This window comes from Sinohyriopsis cumingii, unplaced genomic scaffold (genome assembly GCF_028554795.1).
Source record: "Sinohyriopsis cumingii isolate HCF-2022 unplaced genomic scaffold, ASM2855479v2 utg003239l, whole genome shotgun sequence".
NCBI classification, from domain to species: Eukaryota; Metazoa; Mollusca; class Bivalvia; order Unionida; family Unionidae; genus Sinohyriopsis; species Sinohyriopsis cumingii.
In genome coordinates, this window is record NW_028316431.1 from 233,679 (window position 1) to 261,076 (window position 27,398).

At 35.8% G+C, this 27,398-nt stretch overlaps 2 protein-coding genes and 1 long non-coding RNA gene across 3 annotated transcripts; 1 reads left to right on the forward strand and 2 right to left on the reverse strand.

Moving 5' to 3' along the window:
- Window positions 1-1,505: 1,505 nt before the first annotated feature.
- On the reverse strand, window positions 1,506-11,212 carry LOC149769842 (uncharacterized). Its single transcript, XR_016419052.1, has 3 exons — window positions 10,920-11,212; window positions 3,916-4,157; window positions 1,506-3,290 (listed from the first exon to the last, which is right to left on the reverse strand). It is a non-coding gene; the product is annotated as an uncharacterized LOC149769842 (long non-coding RNA).
- Window positions 11,213-17,898: 6,686 nt separating this feature from the next.
- On the forward strand, window positions 17,899-21,747 carry LOC149769843 (uncharacterized). The gene is made up of 4 exons (XM_089949755.1): window positions 17,899-18,235; window positions 18,907-19,076; window positions 19,398-19,456; window positions 20,276-21,747. Exons 1-4 carry the CDS (start codon window positions 18,038-18,040, stop codon window positions 21,370-21,372), a joined length of 1,524 nt encoding a protein of 507 aa, XP_089805881.1. The 5' UTR covers window positions 17,899-18,037; the 3' UTR covers window positions 21,373-21,747.
- On the reverse strand, window positions 19,811-23,244 carry LOC149769844 (uncharacterized). Its single transcript, XM_089949756.1, has 4 exons — window positions 22,873-23,244; window positions 21,868-22,101; window positions 21,395-21,530; window positions 19,811-20,235 (listed from the first exon to the last, which is right to left on the reverse strand). The coding sequence occupies exons 1-4, from the start codon at window positions 22,956-22,958 to the stop codon at window positions 19,945-19,947; spliced, it is 747 nt and encodes a 248-aa protein (XP_089805882.1). The 5' UTR covers window positions 22,959-23,244; the 3' UTR covers window positions 19,811-19,944.
- Between the last annotated feature and the right edge of the window lie 4,154 nt (window positions 23,245-27,398).

The window sequence follows — 27,398 nt, forward strand, 5'->3', positions numbered from 1 at the left end:
CATCATATAGTGGCATGACAGTTATTAGTATTGACCCAGTCCATCATATAGTGGCATGACAGTTATTAGTATTGACCCAGTCCATCATATAGTGGCATGACAGTTATTAGTATTGACCCAGTCCATCATATGGTGGCATTACAGTTATTAGTATTGACACAGTCCATCATATAGTGGCACTATCGTGGAGCTACACAAGAGGTCTAATTGAATGAGACAAAGAAACAGTTAGTCCAGGCCAGACTGGCTCAGTTGTGTAGAATCTGGTTTTGAAAGCTGTTGTTGCATTTACATCAACTGCATATCAGTCTGGTTATTGTTGGCTACTCTAAAATGCACTTCTATGTTGGATTCATATTTACTCATAAATACATTTTTAACAACTTTTGGTTCTGCATTCTTCATTTGTAAACCTATTCCTTGTCGATTGTATTAACAATTACAGGGAATCTGTTGATACTTACCTAGGGCATAGGGTCTGGTAAGGTCAGAAACTAGGATAGGTAATTTTCTGGTAAACTTTTATTGCAGAACTTCATAATTGTTTCCTTTTACATGTGGGTCACTAAACCATATAAATATAAGTTTTTGAAGTATTTGCAGGCCATCATACCATAATCAGGCTACTTTATCCAGTTGCTGATTTTTTTAAAAAAGAAAATAGTAATTTTGGTCATTGTAATCCAAAGTCTTTGCATAGTCACTGGAGTAAGAAAAACTACATCACTGACGAGAGAAAGAGATGATTAAAATATTCCTAAGATAAATATACATCAATTCATTGGCTGTACACACAATACAGTCCAAGTAATAGAGCTAAATTAAAAAAATGTAGTCATTAGAACATGAAAAGTAGGTCACTATAACCAACTTTGCCCATAGTGACTAGTACCCTCCAAGATGTTATGTTTCATATACCATACATACAGCAGTATTAGAGAAACTTAAGTTAAATGCAAAATTTGAACATAATCACTGTAGCTTGAACAGCAAATTACAGTTGCTTTTGCTTGTGGTGGTTAGTAACCTCCAGGATGAAGTTTCATGATTACATTCAACGGTGTCAGAGAAACGAAGCTAAATGCAAAAACCTTAACGACATTGCTTGAGTATAAAAGGTACTTAACAGTGGCCTAGACATCATGACCTACTTCTGGCAGATGGTATCCTAGTATCCTTCAATATTGGATAGATCCATAAAGTTTCATTACCGATAACAGTCAGAAAAACTGAACTGAAATTTTTTAAAAAAATTAACATTTTCTCTTGGTTTAAAAACCTAGTTTTGCTCATGGTGAAGAGAACCCTCCACGATGAGTGCACCCATCAATTATCCTGACAAAACTGAGCTACCTGCAATAGGTTAACATTCATGCCAACAGCAACAAAATGTAAAATTATGCTTATATTGCTGGCGGGACAATAGTTGGAAGTGGCAGTTACAAAACAGCTTCAATCCTTAGAGCTCTTTGTCAGAGGATGATAAAACACAAACAAAACAAATCTGAAGCATAGAAGTTTATAGAAAACCAGGACAATATACACGTCTGAGTAACAAGTGAAATGTACATAATCAAACAAAAATAGGAATGTTTGCTTTGTATGGGGATACTTGAATTTGTATTATCCATACAGAGAACCAAATTGCATTGACCATGTCGAGGCTATGTCTGCGAAAATATTGGACTTTTTTACCACTCAGATGCAAGTGGCAAAATACAGTACAAGTTTGTGTATTATTCCTATGTCACCCAGCTACGCATGTTAAGAGTCTAGCAAGAGTTTCCAACATGTGGCCCCATTACTTTGTTATGATGAATTGCTCTGGTCAGTCTAATATATGTCTTGATTGTAAAGTGAATTAAGTCAAATTCTGCGTCGGATGTGTTATTATTTGCTTTTGCAAAACAAAATTTTCCATGCTTACTGGAGTGCTTTCATTGTCACGTTTTTTAAGTTTTGGAAATACGTCGTTTCACGCTGTCCAGCCATGGCTTCGATGTTAGTGCCTCATACCACAAATGTATGATGACGTTCGGACCGCTTCGGTTTTTTAAAAAAGAAGTATTCACCGAGAAGTCGCAAATGCGTCAAACTGTAATTATAATTCAAAATTTTTCGGTCAGTCCTACAAGGAATCCAATCCTAGAAATAACCAGTGTGCAGAATTGAGTGGGGTGTCTTTTTCTACAGCAGAATATCCGACGAACAAAAGATATGTATGTAATTTACTGTGCAGACATACATTGAAGGCATATTCTCATCTCACAGAAATAGCAGATGGAAATGAGTGTGATGAGTCAATTATAACATCTTTGGACTTTTCCATTACATACCAGAAAAAAACTTGGACATAAATGGGGGCACTCTACATATATTATGATCTTCTGAGAGAGTGAAATGTGTAAGGTGAAGTTGTTTGCATTTGCATCATGCACATTGGAAATAATTTTGGCAAACATATATATTACTTTCATGTACTGTGGTTAAATTTTAACTGGATATTGTACTTATGAAAATCGTACATGATCTAAGCACACAGCTGACCAAAATGACTGCTTTTATGTGCTTATCTTCAGCAGTTATTAAAATAAGGAAAATTAAAATTGCCAGACTAGCTAGTACCAGCTTCTGAAAGTGCAGTGAATGAATTACCAAATATATAAAATGTAAAAGAAAATTATTGGCTCTTTTTGTTTTTACAATTTACCTCTAAAGTCCAGGAAGTGAAAATGACCTGGCGGAGCTAGCATTCTTTTAAGAGGTTCACATCTGAAGCAAGGCCAAGCCGTATAGTATATAACCCAAAATACTCATCAATCAAACAAGAAAATAAAGGGAGTTAAACGTTTTTAAAAAAAATAATATCTAATACATACGAGGTCATTTTTAAATAGTATAACCGATGAAGAAAACCTGGGAAATAGTTTTACTTTAAAAATAGCTGACCACTATATGTTTGCCCCCCTCCCCCCACAAAAAAATAAGTCACCTCCGTTGAAGTTTTACTCGCCCACCCTAGAAAAAAAGATTTATGAAAACAAGCAACTTTAGAACACTACAAATTGCACAGAGTTATTATTGCTGGCGATACCGTATGCAATGTGATGGGTGTAATGTGGAAAGAGACATATCCTAATGAAATGGCAATGTTCATTAATATTTTACTTATGTACACATTGCCATTTCATTTTCAAATTCTTGGCGTTTGATCAGCATTCTTCAGTGGGGGACACGTCTGAGCTGAGATGCATCTTCACATATACAGCCATCGCGGACGTGACGCCTATCTGAAAATAATGCGAAATTATTTCAACATGAAGCTGGTCATTGTCCATGTATTCAGTATGCTGTGCGCAATATGTAAACATATATAATAACTTGGATATAAAGTGTGACTCACAAAAGAAGAAAACAAAAAACGAAATGATGATGATGATGACAGAAAGGGAGGAAGAAAAGAAGAAGGAAGGAAAAGAGTATTATCGGTGGTAATTTTCCAACCCTGCAACGCGTTTATCAGTTTCTACAGCGTTAAAGAATTGCTGCTATTATTCCAGTTTGTTTATTTATCTAAACTGCATTGATTTAAAGCATCAACCCGAGTCCTTGATGACTATATTCTGAGGATTAAGAAATTGATTGTATTTTTCAAAACCATGAGAGAGAGAGAGAGAGTGGGGGGGGGGGGGTTGTTGAAGTTGAGAGGTGAAATTGCCTCGAGGATAATCCTATGCAGTTTTGCAATGAAGGGTCTTCGATTAACACGTCATCGCTGTGACCAGGTATATTATGAGTTAGAAACTACTTTTAAAAAAGAAAGAAAGAAAGGATACAAATGGTGAGCGAGTTTCTCAAGGAGAGAGAGAGAGAGAGGGAGGGATATATGTTTGTGGAGGAGGGTAAGTGACTTACTGTCAGTTGTATGTAGCTGTGAGAATGATAGCTAATATAAAGAATATGGTTGGCAAGCCGATCAGACATCCGAGCTTAATTTTGTCTTCGAGTGCCATCTCAGGGGCCGAGGAAATGTCTTTTTTTCGATTCCCAAATGTTATCTCACCGATGGGCTGATCCACCGGCTTGCTAATGTCGTCTAGTCCAACTTCTTTCCTGTCACGATCGCTAAACGATGGGTTGTCGTAACATTCCAACTCCTGAATATTGGTGCGAGAATGAAATATATGTAAATCAGTTTCATATAGACTGACACAATCTAGCTCAAAATAGTAAAACACGTGTATTTGTTATCTGACATACTGAAAAAAGTAATTAAACCACCAAGTAAATTCCTTACATATTTCATTTGCTTTACGCCATTATCCAGTAAGTAATTATGGGTTAACTAAGAAAATCATATCGACATAAATAATGTTTCACAACAATACATACATTTACGTCAGCGGTTAATTGACATTAAAAGAAAACAGCACAGAAATCCCCACCCCAATCAATATGATAAATGGGGCATGGGAAAGTATGTCACGATGATCAAACGTTTTGCTACAGTTGTTAGTACTCTTTTGAATTAGTGCATATACATACCAAGGTTCATGTCGATATAGGCAGTAATGTTGGGGATAGGACCCTAAACGAAACAAAGATATAGTTACCCTGGCGTGAAAGGAGGTCACTGTGATCCATGTTTGCTGGACGATACAGCACACGTTTCACGAGAGCAATGACAGCGTGTAAGATGCGGGCCTAGGTAAAGCCGATCAAATTTGACATGGTAAACGCCAACCGTGATGTTCAGTGATGTAAATAATAAAACTGTAAATAACGTGGCAACTATATATCTACAAGAAATTCTTTTAACTTGTGGCAGGGGACATATCAAATGACTCTATTTAAAATAATGATTTGATAACTCTTAAACCGTAAAGGCTCGAACATTTTGCTTCAGTTTTCAATAAATTCACAATTAAATGTAGCAATACACTTCCATCTGCTTTCCGCCAATGTCCATCTTTGGGATAATGTAAGAAATGAGACGATACTGGTTAAGCAAACTTTTGGAGCAATTGATAGAAACCTGAACATTAGTAAGTAAGCTCATGTACAACTGTAGTAATTTCAAAAGTGATGTACTTGATTCGGAATCAAAAGACCAGCCACACTCTTCTGGCTTTGAGTCTGAAACTTCGAATTACCTTTTCTTTCATCGTTCAAAATATACGCAACAAATAGTTAAACTGTTCCGATCATTCAGGCTATCTCCACTTATCACAGTCTTAAAACTTTGAAATGGATCTATTACTCACCGTCTTATAATGTATTTATTTTAGGCCAAATGATGGAAACAAATATCTTTGCATGATTATTATTTGCTCACCATCTTTGTGTGTGCGTGAGGTTTCTATTCAGCGCGTTTTTCTCTTCTATTTCCTTATTTACCTTTCTTTTTGACGTTGTCTCATTACGTCTTCTTGTATTTAAATTTTTGCTCACAATAATCTCTCTGTCTACGTCAGATGCAAGGCAAATTTACATTGTGGTAGCTGAATACTTTACCCGTCTCTCTGCGAAGACAAAATACAGTGTACACGACAAAACTCTGTTTTATCGATGGTATCATGTACCCTTTGTTTCCTGTGCATGCATGGTAGGGAGAACAGGGGGATCGCAAAAAGGTAAAAAATAGCCGTCATCCCCATCCATGCTCTAAAAGGAAACTAACAATAATTTGCTTCAAAGATATCTTGTCTGCTTTATGGACATCATTTTTCAATCAGACATGAATTTTATAGTGTCTGCTCAAATACACCTGCGACTTTATGGGGTCGGCCCATTTACATGATTTGTGTAAATTTTCCATTATCAATGTTAGCAGTTCACGTTAGGGGTGAAACTTGAAGAAGCACAGAATGAAAATGTACGTCTCTCTCTCTCTCTCTCTCTCCCCTCCCAACGACTCTGTATTTAGATATACAACAATACATAAATGTTTTAGTAAATTGCGCCGGACACCCTTTAGGGCCCTGGGTGGCCGAGTGGTCTAATGTGCTCGCCTTTGCCGATCATTGTCATCACACCTATATCCGTGTGGGTTCGAGTCTTGGGCTCGGTCAATGTGAATATGTTAGAAAGCTTGCCAATTGCTTTCCGTGGGTAGGTAGTTCTTCAAGGTGTTTTTCCGAGTTCTTCCTCCACCAGTTTTACTGGCCGCTATTTATAGCTATCTTGCACTGAACAAAACAACATAGCAACACCACCACCAGACACCCTTTATCGTTTGTAACTCAGTTTCCTAGACACTGTTGCACAGATAGTCATGCATTTTCATATGCGCATTCATATTGTCACTTATGCTACCCCCCCCCCCCGCCCAAGTAAACAGTGGTTGTAATGACCACCATTTCTTGCTGAACTGGTTATGCCATGTTTTTAGATTATGTACAGGCGAACATTCAACATAATTTTCTGTTGGTTCATTCGTAGCACATACCTTCGCATTTGTATCCAGTTAAAAGCGTGAAAGAACAGAAAAATGTCTTATTTTGTTTGAGTTTATGTTTCGTGTAATATTTCCCCATTCCCCCGTGTCCTCATTGATACTTTTCTAAAGGATTAATCCTGGTTTTGTTTATTTTCAGTAGTTATAAGTGTCTTGTACGTACTGACAAATTCATTGTTGTAAGGGAGATGCTTCTTAGATCTTGGTAAAAAGTCGGTATAAACCGTAGTCCTATTCAAATGTCGCATATAAAATAATATGTCGGCATTTGCTATAAAACTCTTTAGCAAGCATCCAGGAAATAAAATACACAAACAATAGTATTTGATGTTGATCACTAATCTAGCATTCCACATCCGGAAAATAATTTGTGACAAAATGCTAAGAAATTTCTCGTCAATCTGGAAATTCATATATACATAAAAACGAGGTCATCCTACACCATTGGATTTGTTTCATGTCCATTGATTCATGTACTATGTATGTATGTATGTATGTATGTATGTATGTATGTATGTATGTGGGTACGTACGTATGTATATATGTATGTATGTACGTACGAATGTATGTATTTATGTAAGTATGTATGTATGTATGTACGTACGTACGTATGTATGTATGTATGCAAGTATGCAAGTATGTATGTATGGATGTATATATGTATGTACGTATGTATGACTGACTGACTGACGTATGTATGTATGTATGTACGTATGTATGTATGTACGTATGCATGTGTGTGTATGTATGTATGTACGTATGTATGTATGTATGTATGCATGCATGCATGTATGTATGTATGTATGTATGTATGTACGTATGTATGTATGTACGTACGTATGTATGTATATGCATGTATGTACGTACGTATGTATATATGTATGTATGTACGTACGTATGTATTTATGTAAGTATGTATGTATGTACGTACGTATGTATATATGTATGTATGTATGCAAGTATGTATGTATGTATGTATGTATGTATGTATGTATGTATGTATGTATGTAGTGTTGTTAACGGTACCTCAGTACCATAGTGACCATATAGTGCCAACAAAAGGCAAATTTGAAAAAATGTATATAAAATAGATTACGCAATCATTTAGGAAGATAAACCCTTCCAAATAGCGTAAACATGAAGTACAAGAAGATAAAATATAAAAACGTAAACGAGTTTTAAAAATTAAAGAAAATTAAAGATGAAGTAACACATAAAATCCTTGAACAAAATAGTAAAATTTGTTATATAAATCGCAGTCCTTCAATCAGTTAATTTGAAGATTTTCTCGCGCGGTACATTTTCAAACAGTTTCTCCTTGCAGTTCAGATCAAATGGTGTGTTTCAAACGGTGGAGTCGACACACTCCACAAGAATGTGTTCCACAATCAGAGATCTCTGGCAGGGAATGCACTCTGGTCAAGGTTCACCCTGCAAGAGCTATGCATGAGTCAGATGTGTTTGTGTCCAATACGAGATTAGCACAATACCACCTCATCTCTGCGATTTGTTTGTGTCCAATACGAGATCAGCACAATACCACCTCATCTCTGCGATTTGTGTCCAATACGAGATAGCACAATACCACATCATCTCTGCGATTTGTGTCCAATACGAGATCAGCACAATACCACCTCATCTCTGCGGTTTGTTTGTGTCCAATACAAGATCAGCACAATACCACTTCATCACTGAGATTTGTTCTATACTAGGAATGCCACTATTTAATAGTGGGTTTAGCGTTCTTAAATTTGTTTGAGGATTTTTCATTCCACATATTTTGTTACGTCTGACGAACATGCCGGTTTATAAAAGTCAGTATAAGGAATCCTCCATTCGGCAAACGGGTTACCGTGGGGCAGCATTGGCAGCTCAAAACCCTTTATACCAACGCGATTAGGCTGTCAACAGAACAGTATGCTCTTCCAGACTGTTGAGACGAGGCTTTCTTTGACCTCACGCCTTTTGCCGTCGTTTTCGTGAACTGGTAATAGGGATGGAACATTTCTGCGCCATCCAATCGCTTGGACATACGTTCTTGAGAGATTTTCAACTCAATGCAAAAGTGCAGATCTCTGAAGAGTAGTCCTACAATGTAAGATATAGCACATGTTGTTTTTGTTTTAGTGCTATGTCTTACTATCCAAATAACGGCTTTATGTAGCGTGTTCCAATGTCGTTGACATCGGAATGAGTAATCAAAGTTTCAGGAACATGACTTTACTTTGTAGAAAAGCGTCGTTATTTTAGTAGTCAGTTGTGTGAAATATTCCTGAAAATTTAACTTTCGTAACGATGTTAGTCGACATCAAAACATGCTACACAGCGCCGTTAGTTAGGCTGTAAGACCTCGACGCCCACAACATAAATATCAGCGTCAAGGTCTTACATATAGGACTACATAAATATCAGCGTCAAGGTCTTACATGTGGGACTACATAAATATCAGCTTCAAGGTCTTGCATGTAGGACTACATAAATATCAGCTTCAAGGTCTTACATGTAGGACTACATAAATATCAGCGTCAAGGTCTTACATGTAGGACTACATAAATATCAGCGTCAAGGTCTTACATGTAGGACTACATAAATATCAGCGTCAAGGTCTTACATGTGGGACTACATAAATATCAGCGTCAAGGTCTTACATGTGGGACTACATAAATATCAGCGACAAGGTCTTACATGTGGGACCACATAAATATCAGCGTCAAGGTCTTACATGTAGGATTACATAAATATCAGCGTCAAGGTCTTACATGTGGGACTATCTGAAGAGGTACCTCAGAATTCAAATTTTAGAATGTATCCGATTAAAAAATATTTAATCCTAAGAATGAATCCAATCCTAATAGTATTACATTTTGAGGATGTATCCAATTATAAGAGTATTCAATTCTAAGAATGTATCCGATTGCATGAATCTGATTATAAATTATCGCAGGTCACTAAGATCTCGGCATCGTAAGAAGGAAGAGACAGATTTAAATTATTCCTTTACTGACGTCATTTTCTGTCATACTGAAAGACATAGTTTTTGTTAATGGATGTTTGATATTTCAAATAAAATACTTTAAGTTCATTGACAATATTATAGAGCACTTTAAAAATATCAAAAGGTTGGTTTTCTGTTGGTTTCTATATTAGTCATGATTCAGCTGGATTTGTCTTTCCCATAAAAACAAAATTTGCTCGAATTTTCTGGGATCAGGTGCCAGCTGGTCGGCCATGCAGATATATTTATTTGCTGAGTGAATTATTGGCTCAAATCTGCTAATGAGTTTGCATGAAAATATCCTCTAGTACACGCTAGCAAGTTAGGGACACAATTTGTATGTAATTCGATATTAATAGCAATGCATTTCTTTGTGACTCTAGGCTCCAGCTTCTCTATTCGAGGCGTGCACAGCACCATAGTACCTTATATTAATGCCGGTGATTCCCGACATATTTCCGTCAAGCGTCGAGCAGAGCAATAGTTTAACATTTAGTCACGAAACAAGGGTATGCGAGGTAGATACCTTTCCAATGAAAATCGGAAAGGTAAAAAGTTCACAGGTTTGATACACGGTAATATGACACCTTGGACTTCGGGGTCAGAGGTGCTAAAAATAGATGAAGTTTTGTTTTAAAGCCGCGTGATATAAACGTGATTTTTACTTTACATAATAGTATTTGCATTTACGAAACGTTTCTGACATACCTGGACATCATGTGTATTTTGACATTTATTTAATAATGCTAAAAATAAAGATTACTTACAGTTACAGTATTCTTTAAGTTAAAAAACCCCAATAAACAAAAATATAGAACCCAGCCCAATAAAAAATCAAGAAAACAACAGACAGAAAAACCCAGCATATATTGTTTAAAAGGCATTTCAATCTCACTTTAAGCAAACTTTCTGAGGAAACAAGCAGTTGGAGATCACAGACTATAATAGATAATTTTTTAAACAAAAGGTACCTACATTTCTTACGAAATAATAAAATGGAAACCGTACAACTTGATTGTATCGAGGTAAATGTCACTTCAATTGTTCGTATGCCATGTTTTATTACTACACTGTAGAATGGGATGTATGTATTAACAATTCGGGTTGACCTTGACATTTGTCTAATTAACAACACACTTGTATGCTATTTTATACATGGGATGTTTCAAAAAGTAGCTGTACACGAATAAATTACGGTTTTGAACCCAAGGCGAATCCTGTGTATAAAACATAGGGGTCAGATTGATTTTGCCAGCTTGTTGTTCTTCTCTCTACATTTTGCTGAGTATTTCCACTCACAAAACCATCTCTGTACAAGCTACAAGTTTACCTATTGTGGTAATACGTGACTTGCATAATAAAATATTATGTACATAGGGCGAAGAGGAAACGGAGATGAATCATTACTGAAACCCTATACGAGTATAGAATTTGGCATGTCAAGATACGAAGATAAAATGTGCTTACCATTGTGTTGACAGCGGCGGACGGCATTCCTATATCTGTCGGAGAAAGACCTTGTTCTTAAGGTGCTTAAAACTAACTCTGCGCCGTTTACTTATTCCGATTTACCTATGTCGACCTGTCTAATCTCACCGAGGAACACCTATTTATTTACTTCATACCAGGTACAATTTATGATGGTTGACTAGTCAAGAGCGCTCGGAAACTGCTTAAACTAATATACAAATTTACACACTTGAACTAATAACGTACTAAGGGACCAACCATTTTTCCTGTGTTGGTGGTGGGATTTTCTTTCGGATCAGAATATTTTTCTTTAATTTTTACTTCGAAATCGTTAATTTTATTTTGCAACTATAATAACAGATGTAATAATTTTCTCACCTTAGTATAAGCGGAAGATTAGTTTACTTGAGCTGTTTGAGAGTCTGATTTCCGCCTCTTCCCCACCCACCCCTCAAAAAATCCCACGCGCCCCGTCTCACAATACCAGGAAATATAAATGGCTGGTCCTTAGGAAATTGTGAATTGTAAACCCCATTACGAGGGTAACTGTTGTCAGATCAAAAGAATAGCCCGAGTTACGTACCCTCGACTAGTGTCAAATGAGCGTTTAAAAGAAAACACAATGCAGAAGAAATGCAGCTGGCCCTATGTGGCGATTACCAATATATAACGGACAAAGATGCATCTTTGGATACAAACGTTCGATGGTATTGGGGCTCAATAGATGCATGTAATTACAAATGCTGTAAATCACACTTGTCCGCGTTACGTGTTGGCCCGGGTGATTGACTGTCCCTTAAATATAATATCTGAATGAAGAGAGGTGTTTGGACAAGCATTTCTGAGGATCATATAATAGATCCCTATTCAACATCAGAAACATCACATAGCAACAACAGCTACTACCATCATTAACAACTCTATCATCACCTCAGAGAGAGTCAAGATCATCGGCAAAATACTATGGCAGTACGGAGATATTAATGGGTCCAATTTAAAGCGTAAAACTATCCTAAAAATAATTTCTTTGATTAAGTAAAAGATTATAATTTTGGTGCATCTAGTGAGAGACGAACCTGATATAGAAACAGCAAAGAATCTTAGGTTAAATTGCAACCAAAGATGACTTTAGTATTGATAACAAATAATAATTTCCAGAACTGGTGAAAAGTGATCTATTACGTATGCTCTTAGTCTTATATTATTAAGAGTTATTGGAGTCAGCAAATATATCCAGATTCGATTTGTTTTAGTGACAATTACTAGGTTTTAAGTGGTGAGAGTTGTTGATCAGAATTTCATAAATAAAATTAGTTGGATTGAACGGGATGGTCAATATAGTCAGAATAAAGGGCAAAAAGATAAACAATGGGAGAACAGTAGAAAAATATAAGAGAGGGGCATGAGAGATAGAGCAAAAATAAAAATGAGAGCAATTGTGTTGAGTCGGATTGCTAAAACTTACTGAAATTAAAGGAACAGAATATACCAATGGTTTACTAAATGGTAGTTGAAATTTTGCATTAAAATACGAGGTTATGGATATGGAATCCAGCTGCAAGGAGATCTAACAAAATCTACAACGAACAAAAGGTTAATGAGATTAATGGTAAAAGGGTATCTCTGTGTAAAATTGGCCAAAAAGCTACATAGCAATTTGTGCAAAGAAAACAATTATTTTGTGTGGATCTATTAAACGATCTTTTATATACATGAGCAAATATACGTATTGCCATTGTTTCATAAAGATGTAGTACTGCTATTGTTTCATAAAGATATCTTGCTACCATTGTTTCATAAAGCCGTGGATACTGAATATTCTGCAAGAATGATATTGATGAAGTTCAAACTTCAGAGAGGAACAACAAAGCTTCTTATTGAACTAGACCTACATTGTAAGATTACTAATACTGGGTTAAAAAAAAACAATTTATAGAGAAGGAAGCATATTATCCAGGTTTTGCAAGTTATAAATGGCACAGATAAGTGTTTTGAAGTAGTTCTAAAAGCAGGTCGCCCAGAAATCAGGGGTTAGGAGAAGGAAAACTGATTTTCGATTATAATTATTGATTCTTTAAATGTCTTACCCGAGGCGGTGGTAACCGCACAATCATTATATTCAATCAAGAACACCCCACAAAGAAAAAGACAAACTCAGTCTCCAATTATATTAGATGCGCACAAGACTATAGTTAAATGTGATTGTGCTTGGATGGGTCACCAGAGTCCAAACAACATACAAGGAGGTCAGTTGTTGAAGATGACACTAGAGATCGAACCTACACGGGTATATATTGTTGAGATAATTAGACTGGTTCAACTCCCCAAAAATAATTTTAAAAAGCTAATACCTGAAACACAATTTTGTAATTTGGAATTTATTTTTAACTGACATTCTCTATTGTATTAACGTAATGTACATCCAAAGGCAAGTAAACATAACCACTTTATACTTGTGTATATATACGTGTGATTGTTCGCGTGTGTATATATGTGTGGGTGCGTGTGTGAAAGAGAGATATGAATCAGATAATTGTTGTTTGTGGGACACCTTATAGTAGTCTTTCTATAGCATGCATATCATCAGGGCCGGCGCCAGACCCAGCCAGACTATCTGGCGCCCTAGGCAAGGTTAGATTCTGGCCCCCCTCCCCAACCAATTTCAAAATTTATAAACAATACATTTTTTTAAAAAATGCGCTCCCTTGAAATCAGTGCCCTAGGCGGCTGCCTAGTTTGCCTATACGGTAGCGCCGGCCCTGCATATTATCTGACAGAAAAGTTGAATGTAAGTCTTGAAAAAAACTCTAAGCTTTTCAACGTGTGATAAAGTATAAGTGTTTGATGAGAAAGTTTCAATTTCATCTTCAAACCCCACCGCAAATGAGATTCCAGATATGACATCCGAATACATGTACATAGATTATGAGATGTAATTATTTAAATAAGCCTTTGCCAACTGCGTCATTTTGTAATTTCATATCTCGTTTGAAGAAATTGACCATTTAATCAGAAAGGTTGCCTGCTTTTGTAAAATCCATTTTCAATTTATTATAAACATTATTTTTCATTGCGAACCAAAAATTGTAATTTGCTACCGGTGTCATTCACGGGGAGATTGATACACAGAGAAACTATTTATACATCTAATTACAATTTAGACAGATAAAATTATGTATTATGATAGCTTACTCTGAATCGGTTTAACTATTGTCGGACCCAAGTTTCCAATAAAATCATTAGACTTGTCTGCCTTATCGGGGAGAGCGAACTGTGCATTCGTCAAGGTAATTAAATAACTCACCACAACACTTTTCCAATGCAGGTGGTAAATTGATGATTTAATGACTGGATAAATAAAGTCAGAAAAATATATATACTGAAAAAATACACCATCTTTAATTTAATGTCATCACGAAAAGTCATAATTCTTTTCTTACTCTGCAGCTGTCTTTCAAGAGCGCGAGAATTGCATCTATAAATTAGTGTCCAAAATGCAATCGATGAATCTTACCTAACATAACTGATTTATATGTAGAGAAATCTTGATGATACTTCCAAAAATAAAATTATGACAAGTTCAAGTAAATAGAAAGTTAAAATCGTAATTATCTGCTCGTTTCAAAGACATTCGCAGTTTGACTCCTCTGCTACTTTTTGTTGAAAATCCATTCACATGTGATATTTCTATCGTAGCCACACAGATGCAGTTACTGGGAGGAGATGAAGGTGCATTGCAGCTTGAAATAATTGAAATGCAACATAATATGGCTCTTCGTGACAAACACAAGGATACGCCGCCAACTGAGTTCTGAATTACATATGTTTCTTCTGATGAATTTCCACACATATCGTAATGATGTAAAAAATATTGACAATGTTTGGAAGTACCTAGGTCTGTGAAGCTGTAATTTTTGCAATGACCTATATCAAGTAAAAGAAACGAAACCCTTTGATTGACGAACATCTAATGGGGGCAGCAGTTACTGAATATCAGCCGCAAATAAATAAAATTAAACTTTCATTGCTATACGTTTGTGCGCTGAACTATTACAAAGCATACATACATTATTACAATAAATCCTAATAATGATAAACAGTTGTGAATAATGTTTATAGTCGCTGCTTTTAAGTTTTCTGCTGCAGCCCTCGGCTTCAAGAAAAAATTTCAGAGGCCCATGGTGTCAAATAGGTTAGACAGCACTGGATTATAGCATCTATTTAAAGGGTTTAATTGTAGCAAATATAATGGACATGAATGCTTATAAGAGATGCCATTATACGGGGAAAAAATTTGGCTTTGGATGCTGGTGTTACTGGCAAACATTGGTGCATTTCTATGAAAGTCGGGCACCATATCTGAGATGCTTGTTTTAAGAGATAGCAATATTTTGACCGATGACGGTTATTTTTCATTAGTGGTTTGTATGGTTGGATATAATAACAATTTAAAGAAATCACCCTTAATCTTTTAAACCAGAATTTATCTCTAGCATTAATGACCACATAGAAAATTATAATATTCAGAAGGCTGATTAAAGTCCGTAGCGAAACGATAGGATCCTTTAAATGAAAAGCGAAGACAAATTGTGGATGTTCGAAACGTCATGAAACCTATTTGACCCATGAAATAAACAAAGAACTCACTTGTAACGATTCGGGGCCCCGAGTGGCCGAGTGGTCTAAAGCGCTGTCCGTTACGGATCATTGCCATCTCACCTCTGTCTGCGTGGGTTCGAGTCTCGGATTCGGCTAATGTGGGTATGTGAGAAAGCTTGCCGGTAGCTTCTCGTGGGTCGGTGGTTCTTTCCGGGGTTTTCCCGGGTTCTTCCTCCACCACTAATACTGGCCGCCATGTATAGCCTATCGTGTGCTGAAAAATGGCGTTAAACCCTACAACAACAACAACAACACTTGTAATGATTCAAATGATTGCATGAATTGATACATTATACCTTGTTAAAGTAACGACAATGCCAATTAAAGGATTTTCATTCTGCTATATATTTTACTTACAAATCCGATCAAAATTGCAACTGCAAAAAGACATTAATACCACAAACAAGTAAACTATATCATTTACAAGGCCGGAAACAACACGTCCAGCCAACATTATATTGTAACACATTTTGCCCAGAAAACTGTCAGTTAGTCCCTCGTTTTGTAATGTAGTGCGTTTTTGTTGAACCATGATAGCGATTAAGTGACAATCGCTTAACATTCCGCCATATGTACATTGGTCAAACGACCAAATACTTCTGACGAGCAATGAAAACATTTGATTGGTAGTTTGATACTGATGGTACACCCGATTATTTTATGATGCAGTCCGGTTATTTCGAAATTTACACAGGACATGCTGTACAGATCGACAAAAGGATACATACTTTTACAGATCGTCTAAAGGATACATGCAGTACAGATTGTCTAAAAGGTACATACTTTTACAGATCGTCTAAAGGGTACATGCTTTACAGACAGTCTAAAGGGTACATACTTTACAGATCGTCTAAAGGATACATGCTGTACAGCTCGTCTAAAGGGGGCTTCAGCCGGCTGTAACTCAAGAATCGTGGTATATACTAGCAAGTGGTGTCCAAAAAATCGTTCGATATATGCACGTACATATTGCGGAGAAATGTGTGTGCAATTATCACATTTTGATGAATAATGGACTATCTTACACTCGTGATTTTTATAATAGCTTCTTTCCTTGTTCACTTCTAAAGCTGTTTCTTATATTATCTTAAACTAAGTAGCAGAAAGAAAGCGGAACCAACAACCACACCTGGTTCACGTCAAGTCCTTTTTGTATCTGCTCCTTGAATCGTTAATAAATTATCGTTCTTAGGCCATATCACGTCATTTCAGGAACACGTAGGGCGGTGTGACTTAAAGCACTACTACGACTTTCAGTAGAATCAACATGACCTAGTAATTAAGAGACAAGGGTTCGAATCTCCGTAGAGTAGGAATTAAAAGTTCTCTAACCTGTATGCTAGTATTATTTGTATTAAAATATTAATTCTGCCTACTATTTGCAATCATCCTTCTATAGAATTCAGGGATAGCACTTTCCGTTCTGTCTGGTGTATATTAATAATCCTCTACAATTAATTATATATACCTTGATTCCTTTCATAGGAATCCGGAATGACTGTGTAGATACATGAGAATTAATTACTAGGTCGTCATGCGAGTGTGTCTGCTACACACGAGTGGATATTCTCTAACCTGTATGATATTAATGCTGAGCGCCAAGCGAGGCAGATGTTAGTACCAAATTTATAAGTCTTTGGTATGACTCGGCCGGGGATCGAACCCACGAACTCATGCATCCGAGGCGGATGCTCTAACCACTAGGCCACAGGAGCGGTCTTGAACAGAGGTAAAAAGGAATCACATCAAGATCTAGGGATAAAACTGCCTGATGTGAATCTGATCTTCTGTTACATTAACTAATTGTTCAATGTATTATTCGGTACATAGACAAATTCATTTCACACACACACACACACACACACACACACACACACACACACACTCGATTAAAACAGCCATGATTCTGCTGTTTCATGCGAAAGCTATAAACGACTTTTATCGGTTATTCCAAGAGTGTGTTTCAAAATAATGAATACATGACCAACGGAAGTGAAAGGTATGGCGAAATTAGTGTTGAAAGAACATGCAATAGGAGGCTCCAAACGGCAACTAATGTCCAGAAAGAAAATCAACATTATGAGACATTACTAATATTACGACACGCCATAAACAGGGGCCCCGAGTGGCCGAGTGGTCTAAAGCGCTGTCCGTTACGGATCACTACCATTTCACCTCTGTCTGCGTGGGTTCGAGTCTAGGATTCGGCCAATGTGGGTATGTGAGAAAGCTTGTCAGTAGCTTCTCGTGGGTCGGTGGTTCTTCCCGGGGTTTTCCCGGGTTCTTCCTCCACCATGCATAGATCCGACCTGTCAATCAAATCCACATATATTGACCAATCGGATAAGAGCGTCCGGTGCTACGGTAACATCCGCCATGTTTTACCCACAAACAAACGTGTGGTGAGAATACAGCTGCTTTACAGACTTTCGTGATTTTTGGGATATATTGGCAAAATGGTGCTTCGATGTGCATGGGGAACATGCAATGCAGATGAGAGATATCCGGAAAGGTTGGAAGGAGGCCGTTTTATTCGTTTTCCAACTCCGAAACGTGATTTGGAAAAGGTGAAACGATGGATCAAAGCGTGTGGTCGACCGCACGAACAGCTTAATATCTCCAGAGTAAACCAACACAAGGCCGTTTGCTCAAAGGTAATTCAGTTTAGATTTCACTATAGTAAATAAGTATATGTAGTATTCTAGAAAGTAATGTTAAATAGAAAAAATATCTAATACACATTTCGTAAAGCTGGTTTATGTAATTGTTGTTATCATGGGTTAACTACATTTTTTCAGTACGTCATATGCTATTCATGGCGGGCAGGTTTATCACGTGGAAGAAAACCCCGGGAAGAACCGGATACTCACGGGAAGCTACTAAAAAGCTTTTTTACATACCCACATTGGCCAAGCCCAAAATCGGAACCAATGTGGACGTATGTGAGATGGCAGTAACCAGTAAAGGTGATAGTCTTTGACCACTCGGGCATCCATGTCACCCTGTAATACTAGTGCTTTAATTATAAGTATACATTTATCCCAAACCAGCCCTCTTGATATTTTTATCTTGTATTGAAGGAATTAACAACAGATTAATACCATGGGTTATTGTCAGAGCATGTATAATGGAGCATATATTTATGTTATGACTAGGTTATAAATAAGAATAAAAATTCTTTATTTCAGACTACATTGTCCATACATCTAAATTAAAATAAAGATATAAAATGTTTCTTTGCTGATATTAATATAAAATGTCAAATCTGATTTGCTTTTTTGATTGTTGTATAATGCATTGTTTTGTAAATATACATATTTTTCAGCACTTTGTTGGAGGAAATGGACCAAATGAGAATTACCCAGACCCCATTCAAGCTGATGGTTCACGTACTATGCCAGCAAGAAAACTTCCAGTGAAGAGAGCTTCTTCACAACAAAATGAAACCAGTCAACATAAATGCAAATGCCTGCATTTGGAAGAAAACATGACCACGTAAGTGCCAAGTAACTCACAGAATATGTCTAGCTTTATTAATCTTTTACATATGAAATTTAACAAGTTTAATTTCAGAATAAATTCAGACATTAATCGTAAAGTAAATATGCAAAGCTAGCAAGTTAATGAACTGATACTCTTTGAAAAGTGTTTCAATTATATTGCTTATACTTCACAATCAATTAAAAAATACATACTTACCCCTGGTACATATATATATATATATATATATATATATATATATATATATATATATATATATATATGAAAACTACTTGTTGACTAACATCATTGTGCATAACTATTTATTTCTTACAGATTGAACAGTCCATATATGAATTGTGAGTCAGGGGTGTCTACACAGACTGAAAACCCATGTAAGCATTTTATTCTGAGGATTGCAGATGTGGAATTGCATAATCTCTGTAAAATTCAGATAACTTTTGTAACATTGAAGTCATAAATGGAATGTCTGGTTTAATTCTTTCCACATACATATCCTCCTGTGTGTAAACAATGAATTCACAAAATTCACAACCTATAACCATAAGCTGGCCTTGAATCTGTGCATAGTAACTGTGTGTCTTCTTTAATGATACATGTTCATCCTTCTGTAAATAGAAATCTAGTATATCACTGCATGCCTTTTCAATGGTCATTTTTCTAGCAGAGAAGGGGCATTTAATTTCCACAATTCCACATACTCCATTGTCACACAGTTTCCCATCAGGCGAGGCACCCAAAAATGAAAAGTCATTATTAACAACAAAGCCACACTCATGGAAATGCCTAGACGGATACAATTCAAGATACTTTTCTTTAGCAGTTTTCTCATGTCTTTTACCGTATTCAAGAGCTTTGGCTTTCACGTCATTTTTTGAAAAAAAAAACTGTTAATAAACTTTTCACTGGGTTTAGATTTCCTTGATATTACTTTTCCAAAATTAGATGATGTAAGTCTGTCTTTTCTCTCATGAAACCAGTGATCCGACAAGGCCTGATTTCTTGTCTGTACCTCAGTGTCACATGGATTTATGCACTTTGTGTTCTCATTGAGTGGTTTGAACTCATTTGGTAAACAGACTGGAGAAGCCCTTGTCACAGATGTATTACCACAGTCCTGAGTTATTTGTGTAGTTTCCCTCAGGTACTTTGTCTGAAATGAAGAAAATAAATACTTTTCTTATTTTTTTCAGGGATATCAGCAATGAATATGTTAGCAGTTGCAGCTGAGAATCAGGATCTAAGGCTCAAATTGTCAAATAGTTCAAAAAAGATACAAGAGCTTCAACCTGAAGTGTCATCAAAAGATAAAGAAATTCAACATCTGAAGAAAATAATTGCCAAGAAACAAACATTGAGTGTAGCAATTGTGAAGTATAAAGAAAACACATTGAAAAATTTGTTTAAATACTATACAGGAATCACATACATAAGGTTTTTAGCTCTATTGGCCTTTCTAGCCCCTATAGAGTGTCCAGTCAAATATGGACCAGGACGAAGGGATACAAAAAGCCTTATCCAGGAAGATGGACTGTTTTTAACAATATGTAGGCTTAGGCATGGTTTTGGTTTAAAAGATTTGGCCACATGGTTTGGACTCTCTGCACAGTCAGCTAGTGTTGTGTTTAACACATGGCTCGATCTTATGTATTTAAAACTTGGCCAGCTTTCAGTTTGGCCACATAGAGATACTATAATAAAAAACATGCTATCTGAATATAGGAAAGATTTTCCCACTACCATTATTATTATAGATGGAACTGAAATTAAAACTCAAATTCCAAGTGCACTTTGCCTACAGAGCCAGTTATATAGTGATTATAAATCTGCAACAACTCTAAAGGGGTTGATAGGTTGTGATCCTTATGGTTGTGTAATGTTTGTTTCAGAATTATTTACAGGATCAATTTCAGATAAATCTATCACAGAACAATCTGGTTTTTATGATATGCTTAAAACACTAAAATCAATTGGTTATATTAAAGAAGGAGATGCCATAATGGTAGACAAAGGTTTTAACATTGCAAAAGAAATAAGTGAACTTGGTTTGAAAATAAACATTCCACCATTCGCATCGGCAAGTAGGCAAATTACAGCTTCCGAGACACTTTTGACTAACAAAATTGCCAAACAAAGGGTACATATAGAACGTCTCATATGTAAAGTTAAAACATACAAACTTTTATCACATTGTATTCCTACATCTTTGTTTCAAAAGGCCAACAAAATATGGACAGTGTGTTGTCTTCTAACACTTTTTCAAGATGTTTTTGTTAAGGATGAACACTGAATATACTATGATTGGATAGTACCTGATACGATAATATTGACCCGATCTGCACGTCTCCTAGAGGTGTTGATAATTTAGGAATGTTTGGTGCAATTCTGCACTGTGTTCCCTTCAGACTAGAGAGATGAGACATGTCCTTTTCATCCAATTTCGGTACTCTAAATGTAAAAAGAAATGTAATGAAATAATCGTGTTAAACAATGTTGTTTTTTTGTTTACTTCATCTATAATTTTTGCACATATTTTAAATGCACACCTTATTACTTATTCAATTTGATGACCTTATATTGTAGATTTACATGAATATTTTTCTATTACATATCAATTCAAGTATGTTGTATCAGCATGATGAATAAAAACAAATTATTAAAGCTATATTGTTTGTCATGTTTATTTTAATCTGGAAGTAATAAATAGTTAACTCTATGTTCCATCTACAACCAGATTTTAAACAAGTATTTCTGTTGGTAAATTATTTGTATTTTAAATTCATACTTTTTGTTTATATCTGTCTGGCAAACCACTGGCTTTCTTTTCCTACTCTCTGTTATTCTAGCAACCACAACATGGTTAAGTGGCACTGGTTTTATTTTCGATCCCCTTGGCACATGCCATTGCTGAGGTAAGCTTGTGCTGCTCAACTGGTCAGGAACAGTGGTGAAGTTATGTAGTTTGAAACCCTGTAGGGACTTAATTAGCCCTACTACATGGGAGCAATGCCCACTGACCCTGCAACAATACATATATATTTATCAGATATCATACACATTAATTAGTTAAAAGAATGCTATTGGTGATGTCACAAAACCAACACCAGCGCCATCTACCAGATAAATAATTTAGAATGCAGTGTCGTGATGTTTTTCAAATGCAAAGGGATTTCAAACCAATATTGATTTTGACAATTTTTATTGGTTGGGAGTGTCAAAGCATTGTGACATCTAACGAGGGGGCTGAGTTTTTATCACGGGGCCGGGGTACAAAATATTCCGCCCAAATTACGTGACGTCGTGTATGGATAACTTTTGACTAAAATTATTGATCACTGTGGAAATTTACAAAGGTGGCCAGGTAATAAACTGGGTGAAGAGAAAAGGACCTTTGGTGAAATCAACAGCTAACATGATACTACGATTTTTATTATCAACAGCTGCAGCTTTCGTTGTGAGATTACAGCACGCTAACACCTTTAGGTTGACCTCATCCAAATATATCCATTTACGTAATTTAACATTTGTTTTTGCCGAATGTTCTTCTCGAACAGTGTGTATATAATGACATTCTAAAAAAAAATGGATGTATGAGGATCCAGATAAAGTGAATGCTCGCCATTTTAATGTATGTGCAATCAAATTGTAAAAAATAACACATTAAATAGTCGGTACCGAACGCCTACATGACCTGCACGACTTATACTATAACAGTTGCCATTATTTCAGGGTATTAAACAGTTCAAACATTAAACATAGCTCATAAGAAATACAAAACATTAAATCTTACCCAGCTTTACATGAACAGTATGCATCTTCACACTTTTCCTCCGTAATTTCGATGTGCAGACGGTGCGGAGGCTGGTTCTTCTTCATAGATGGCCAGCATCTCGCTTCTACGCGAAATCTTATTTTCAAACTCCAAAACTTTGATTTCGTGTATATATCCTTGCGTAAAGTAGTTCAAACCCTTCTGCAACACTTTACTGGAAAGCTTCTCTTGATCAGGAAGGTATTTAAGTGAAATATTATCGGGAATACGCGAGAGAGAATCTGACATGGTGCCTGTATTCTGTGATGATTTCAGCCATTTTAATGGGAAGCTTGGGGTTCGCAGTAACAGTCTCTAAGGGGGCGGAGCTTCACTAGTCATTTAGGATCTATGCATTAATACTGGAATGCCTATCGTGTGCTGAAAAATGGCATTAAACCCAACATCAACAACAACAACAACACGCCATAAACATTAACCGTACCTGTCTTTACGATAATTCAGTCAAGTTTGCCTAGTGGCGTAGGCGGTTGCTATTGAACAACACATTTAAACTAGTATTTATGGTTAATAAGTCAAATGACCAGTTCGATGTGTTATTAAGATGAAAGTTTTAGAATACATAACTACATAATGTATTTCTTTTACTTTTTAGGTCTAGAGAAAAACTGTCGTTCTCAACCTAGTCCGAGACGTTTATATACGATCTATCTCTGATATAGTTTCTTGAAAACGATTACAGCACTATGTAAGGTTTTGTTAGCTGAAACGACATATTATTAAATGCTCATTTCTTTTCTCCGTTAACTTTTCGTTGTCAGAATCGTTCAGTATTTTACGATATTGAACTCGCGTGCAACTTCATATTGCACTCATAAAGGAACTACTCTCTACTGTAAACAAACAATGGACGCAGACGTCAACACTTTTGATTTGCAAACAAATCATGTACACTCACGTAGTAGGCGGTTTACGTTTTGGTTGATTAAATTTGTTTCTGAATGAACTAAAGCAGATGTTTCGTGGACTGCCACATACCAGCTGCTTTGCTACATTCCGCGTTAACGTTTTTGATGCAATGGTTCGGTTTCGTGGGGTGACAGACGCCAGATTTCATAAAATTGATGGATACCTACAAATAACATGCAAGTGGCGAGGCATAAACTGTCTCCTTTAGCTGGTAATAAGAATGGCAAACATATACTTTCAGTTTTACATCCTGAATTTCCTCAAAATATACTTTCTTAGTTCTGCAAATCCGATTTACATGAGTCATGTCATGGGTTCTCAAGCTTGATTACACATTTCGAAATTGTACTGTAAGTTCGACTATATTCCATGTGCAATTACTGCACTCAAAATGAAATAAACATTAAATTCCATAGCTCCTTTTTGATAATTGCAAGACTTCATATTTTCCCCACATTATGATTTCAAACAATCATGACATAACAGAAACGCACTTGCAGATGTCATTACGTTTCTCTCTTGCTGCTTCAATCTGATGTATTTCATGTAGAATTGTCACAGATAAATTCAGTCCATAATCACGAAATTTCGTAGAATCAACAAAAATACCAAATATCTATTCATTCCAGATCAAATGGAAAAGTTATTGCAGTGCGCATTATTCACAATATGACTCCAAATTTCAACTTTAAGTAGACCAAATCGCGGTTTCTTTCGAAAGTTATGAGTAGCGCGCGACTAAGTTAAAATTTATCTGGGAGGAGTTATGTGCGCGTTAATAATGTTGTTGTTGTGTAAAGATGAATCTGCGCTTGTGAATTAAGTTTGGAATAAATCATACAGTCAGTTACTTTGTTTCTTGTTAATGTATTTTTTATATAATTAAGCCGTAGGTAGAATTAGAAATTGAGCATATAATAAAAAAGGTACTGAATTTGTATCGGAAAATATGAACTCGTTTTGACGGATGGATATACTGCACTCACAAGGTCGTGCAGTATTTCCAGCCGAAAAAGTCGTTCAAATTTTCCCATACAAATGCAATAATCTATAAATATTGGTAAAGTATTTAAGAGACTACGTTTCCCATCATCATACGGCTTTGCTACTTTAACGCTATACCCAAACACAAGATGAATGGCGCTAAAATGGAAACATTATTAACTCATTCCTTTATTGACAACCTATTTATATTTTAGATGAACTGTAGTTACTTCCGGCGGATTGCTATCTCAACGAAATTAATTGATATGGTACACGAAAGTTTCTCTGCTATACTAATGCAAACGTATTTATTTCTATTAGACCCTTGTAATTAAAAAGGTTTCTATCTTCCTGGAAAAGTTCACCGTGATACCTTCCTTCCTCAAAGGAAATAATCAAAAAATCCTGGAGATTTAAAAATAATTAAAAGAACGTCATTATGTAGCAGCTTGAATAAAAAATTACTTTACATTCAACCATTTTTTCCACGTCATATGGTCATTGCTCAATTTGAGGCAAAAACAATGGACGATACTAAACAATTTGTGGAAGAAGTAAGAAAAGGACTCACACAAAGTATGAGACTTGTATGTTGACATACATTTGTCCGAGTAACATTGAGATTTAGAAAACGATAACATGTTCATCCCCATTTCTATGAGAACATCCAATACCACTGTATAAAATTATAAAATGCAGCGAACAATTATCAATGTGCGTTTTCGCCTATTTCTTGTCCAAATTTCGTGCTAATTATTTCTATTTTGTATGAGTGTCTGTTTAACAAATTTGCAGCATAGTTCTTTTATAACTTGTATATACAGTGCAAGCTGTCTTTCGTTAGAGGGTCCTATTTGAAGTAGTTTTGCTAATGTTAGCTTTACTTTTGCATAACAAAATGTTGAATTTAAATCTTCTTCAAATGTAACACAATATCATTAAGAAAATTCATACAAATATTGCTTGTTACCAATGAAAAATATGTACACATTGAAAGATTTACGAACTGAATATCTTTTTGCTTCGATTCTGTTTAAATTGTGTTCGGTTATAAGACGTATTTCAAGGAGTTTATATTTTTACGTCACCTTTTTTACTGAGGACATATCAAGTAATAAAGGAGATATTTCGATATTACTGAAATTATTTTAACATGAATTTCAACCTTAATTAGTAAAGAGGTATGATTATGACATTGAACAGCTATTTTGCAGGTATTTTACGTTACTATTTTGTGCGTACAGTCATATTACTATGTGGACAGTCATATTACTATGTGTACAATCATATTATCATGTGTACAGTCATATCACCATGTGTATAGTCATATCACAATGTATAAAGTCATATTGCTATGTGTACAGTCATATTACTATGTGTACAGTCATATTGCCATGTGCACAGTCATATCACCATGCGTATAGTCATATCACCATGTGTACAGTCATATTACCATGTGTACAGTCATATTACAATGTGTACAGTCATATTGCCATGTGTACAGCCTTTTTACCATGTGTACAACCATATTGCCATGTGTACAGTCATATCACCATGTGTACAGTCATATCATAATGTGTACAGTCATATCACAATGTATAAAGTCATATTACTATGTGTACAGTCATATTACTATGGGTACATACAGATTACCATGTGCACAGTCATGTTACCATGTGTACAGTCATGTTACGATGTGTACAGTCATATCACCATGTGTTCAGTCATATTACCATGTATACAGTCATGTCCAGTGTATAAGTCATATTACTCTGTGTACAGTCATATTACCATGTGTACACTCATGTTACCAAGTGTACAGTCATGTCACCATGTTTACAGTCGTATCACAATGTATAAAGTCATATTACCATGTGTACACTCATATTACGCTGCGTACAGTCCTTAACACTATGTACAATCATATTAATAGGAGTACAGTCATATTGCTATTTGTACAGTCATACTACTATGAGTAAATTATGTCAATATGTATGTTCAACCCTGTTTCTGTGTACTAGGATGACATCATGCAAGTCGAAAGCTGGTTGTTTCGACAAAATGACTATTCCAACTATTTATAACTGAACAATATTCACAAAGATGACTGATCCATTATATTTAAACTTTGAGACTTATTTGTGATACTCAAAAATATGGCTCGTTTCATCAATTATGATTTTCAAAATAATCTAAAATTTAACTGGTGTAGTAGTTTTATATTTCGATTTTTTATGGTATTCGTACCACTCAATACACAATCTTCAACATAGAATAAAAGTATGAATAATTTGAACCATGCTTTCAAAAAGGACTGCTTGGAGGTACATCATTTCTTTGTATCGTGCTATTAACACTTATTCCATTGCTTGGAGGTACATCATTTCTTTGTATCGTGCTATTAAGACTTATTCCATTTACCAGACAGTGTATCGATGTGTGCGTGTATTTCCTCAGGCATCGATCTATCTACCTATGCATATATGAATGAGTTTTGAAGCCCATGCGTGTTTATGTATGTATCTACACTTAGGTCATAGGTTGGTATCTCCAAGTGTTTGCTTCCTGCTGGTATGCTTCTTTATACGGTG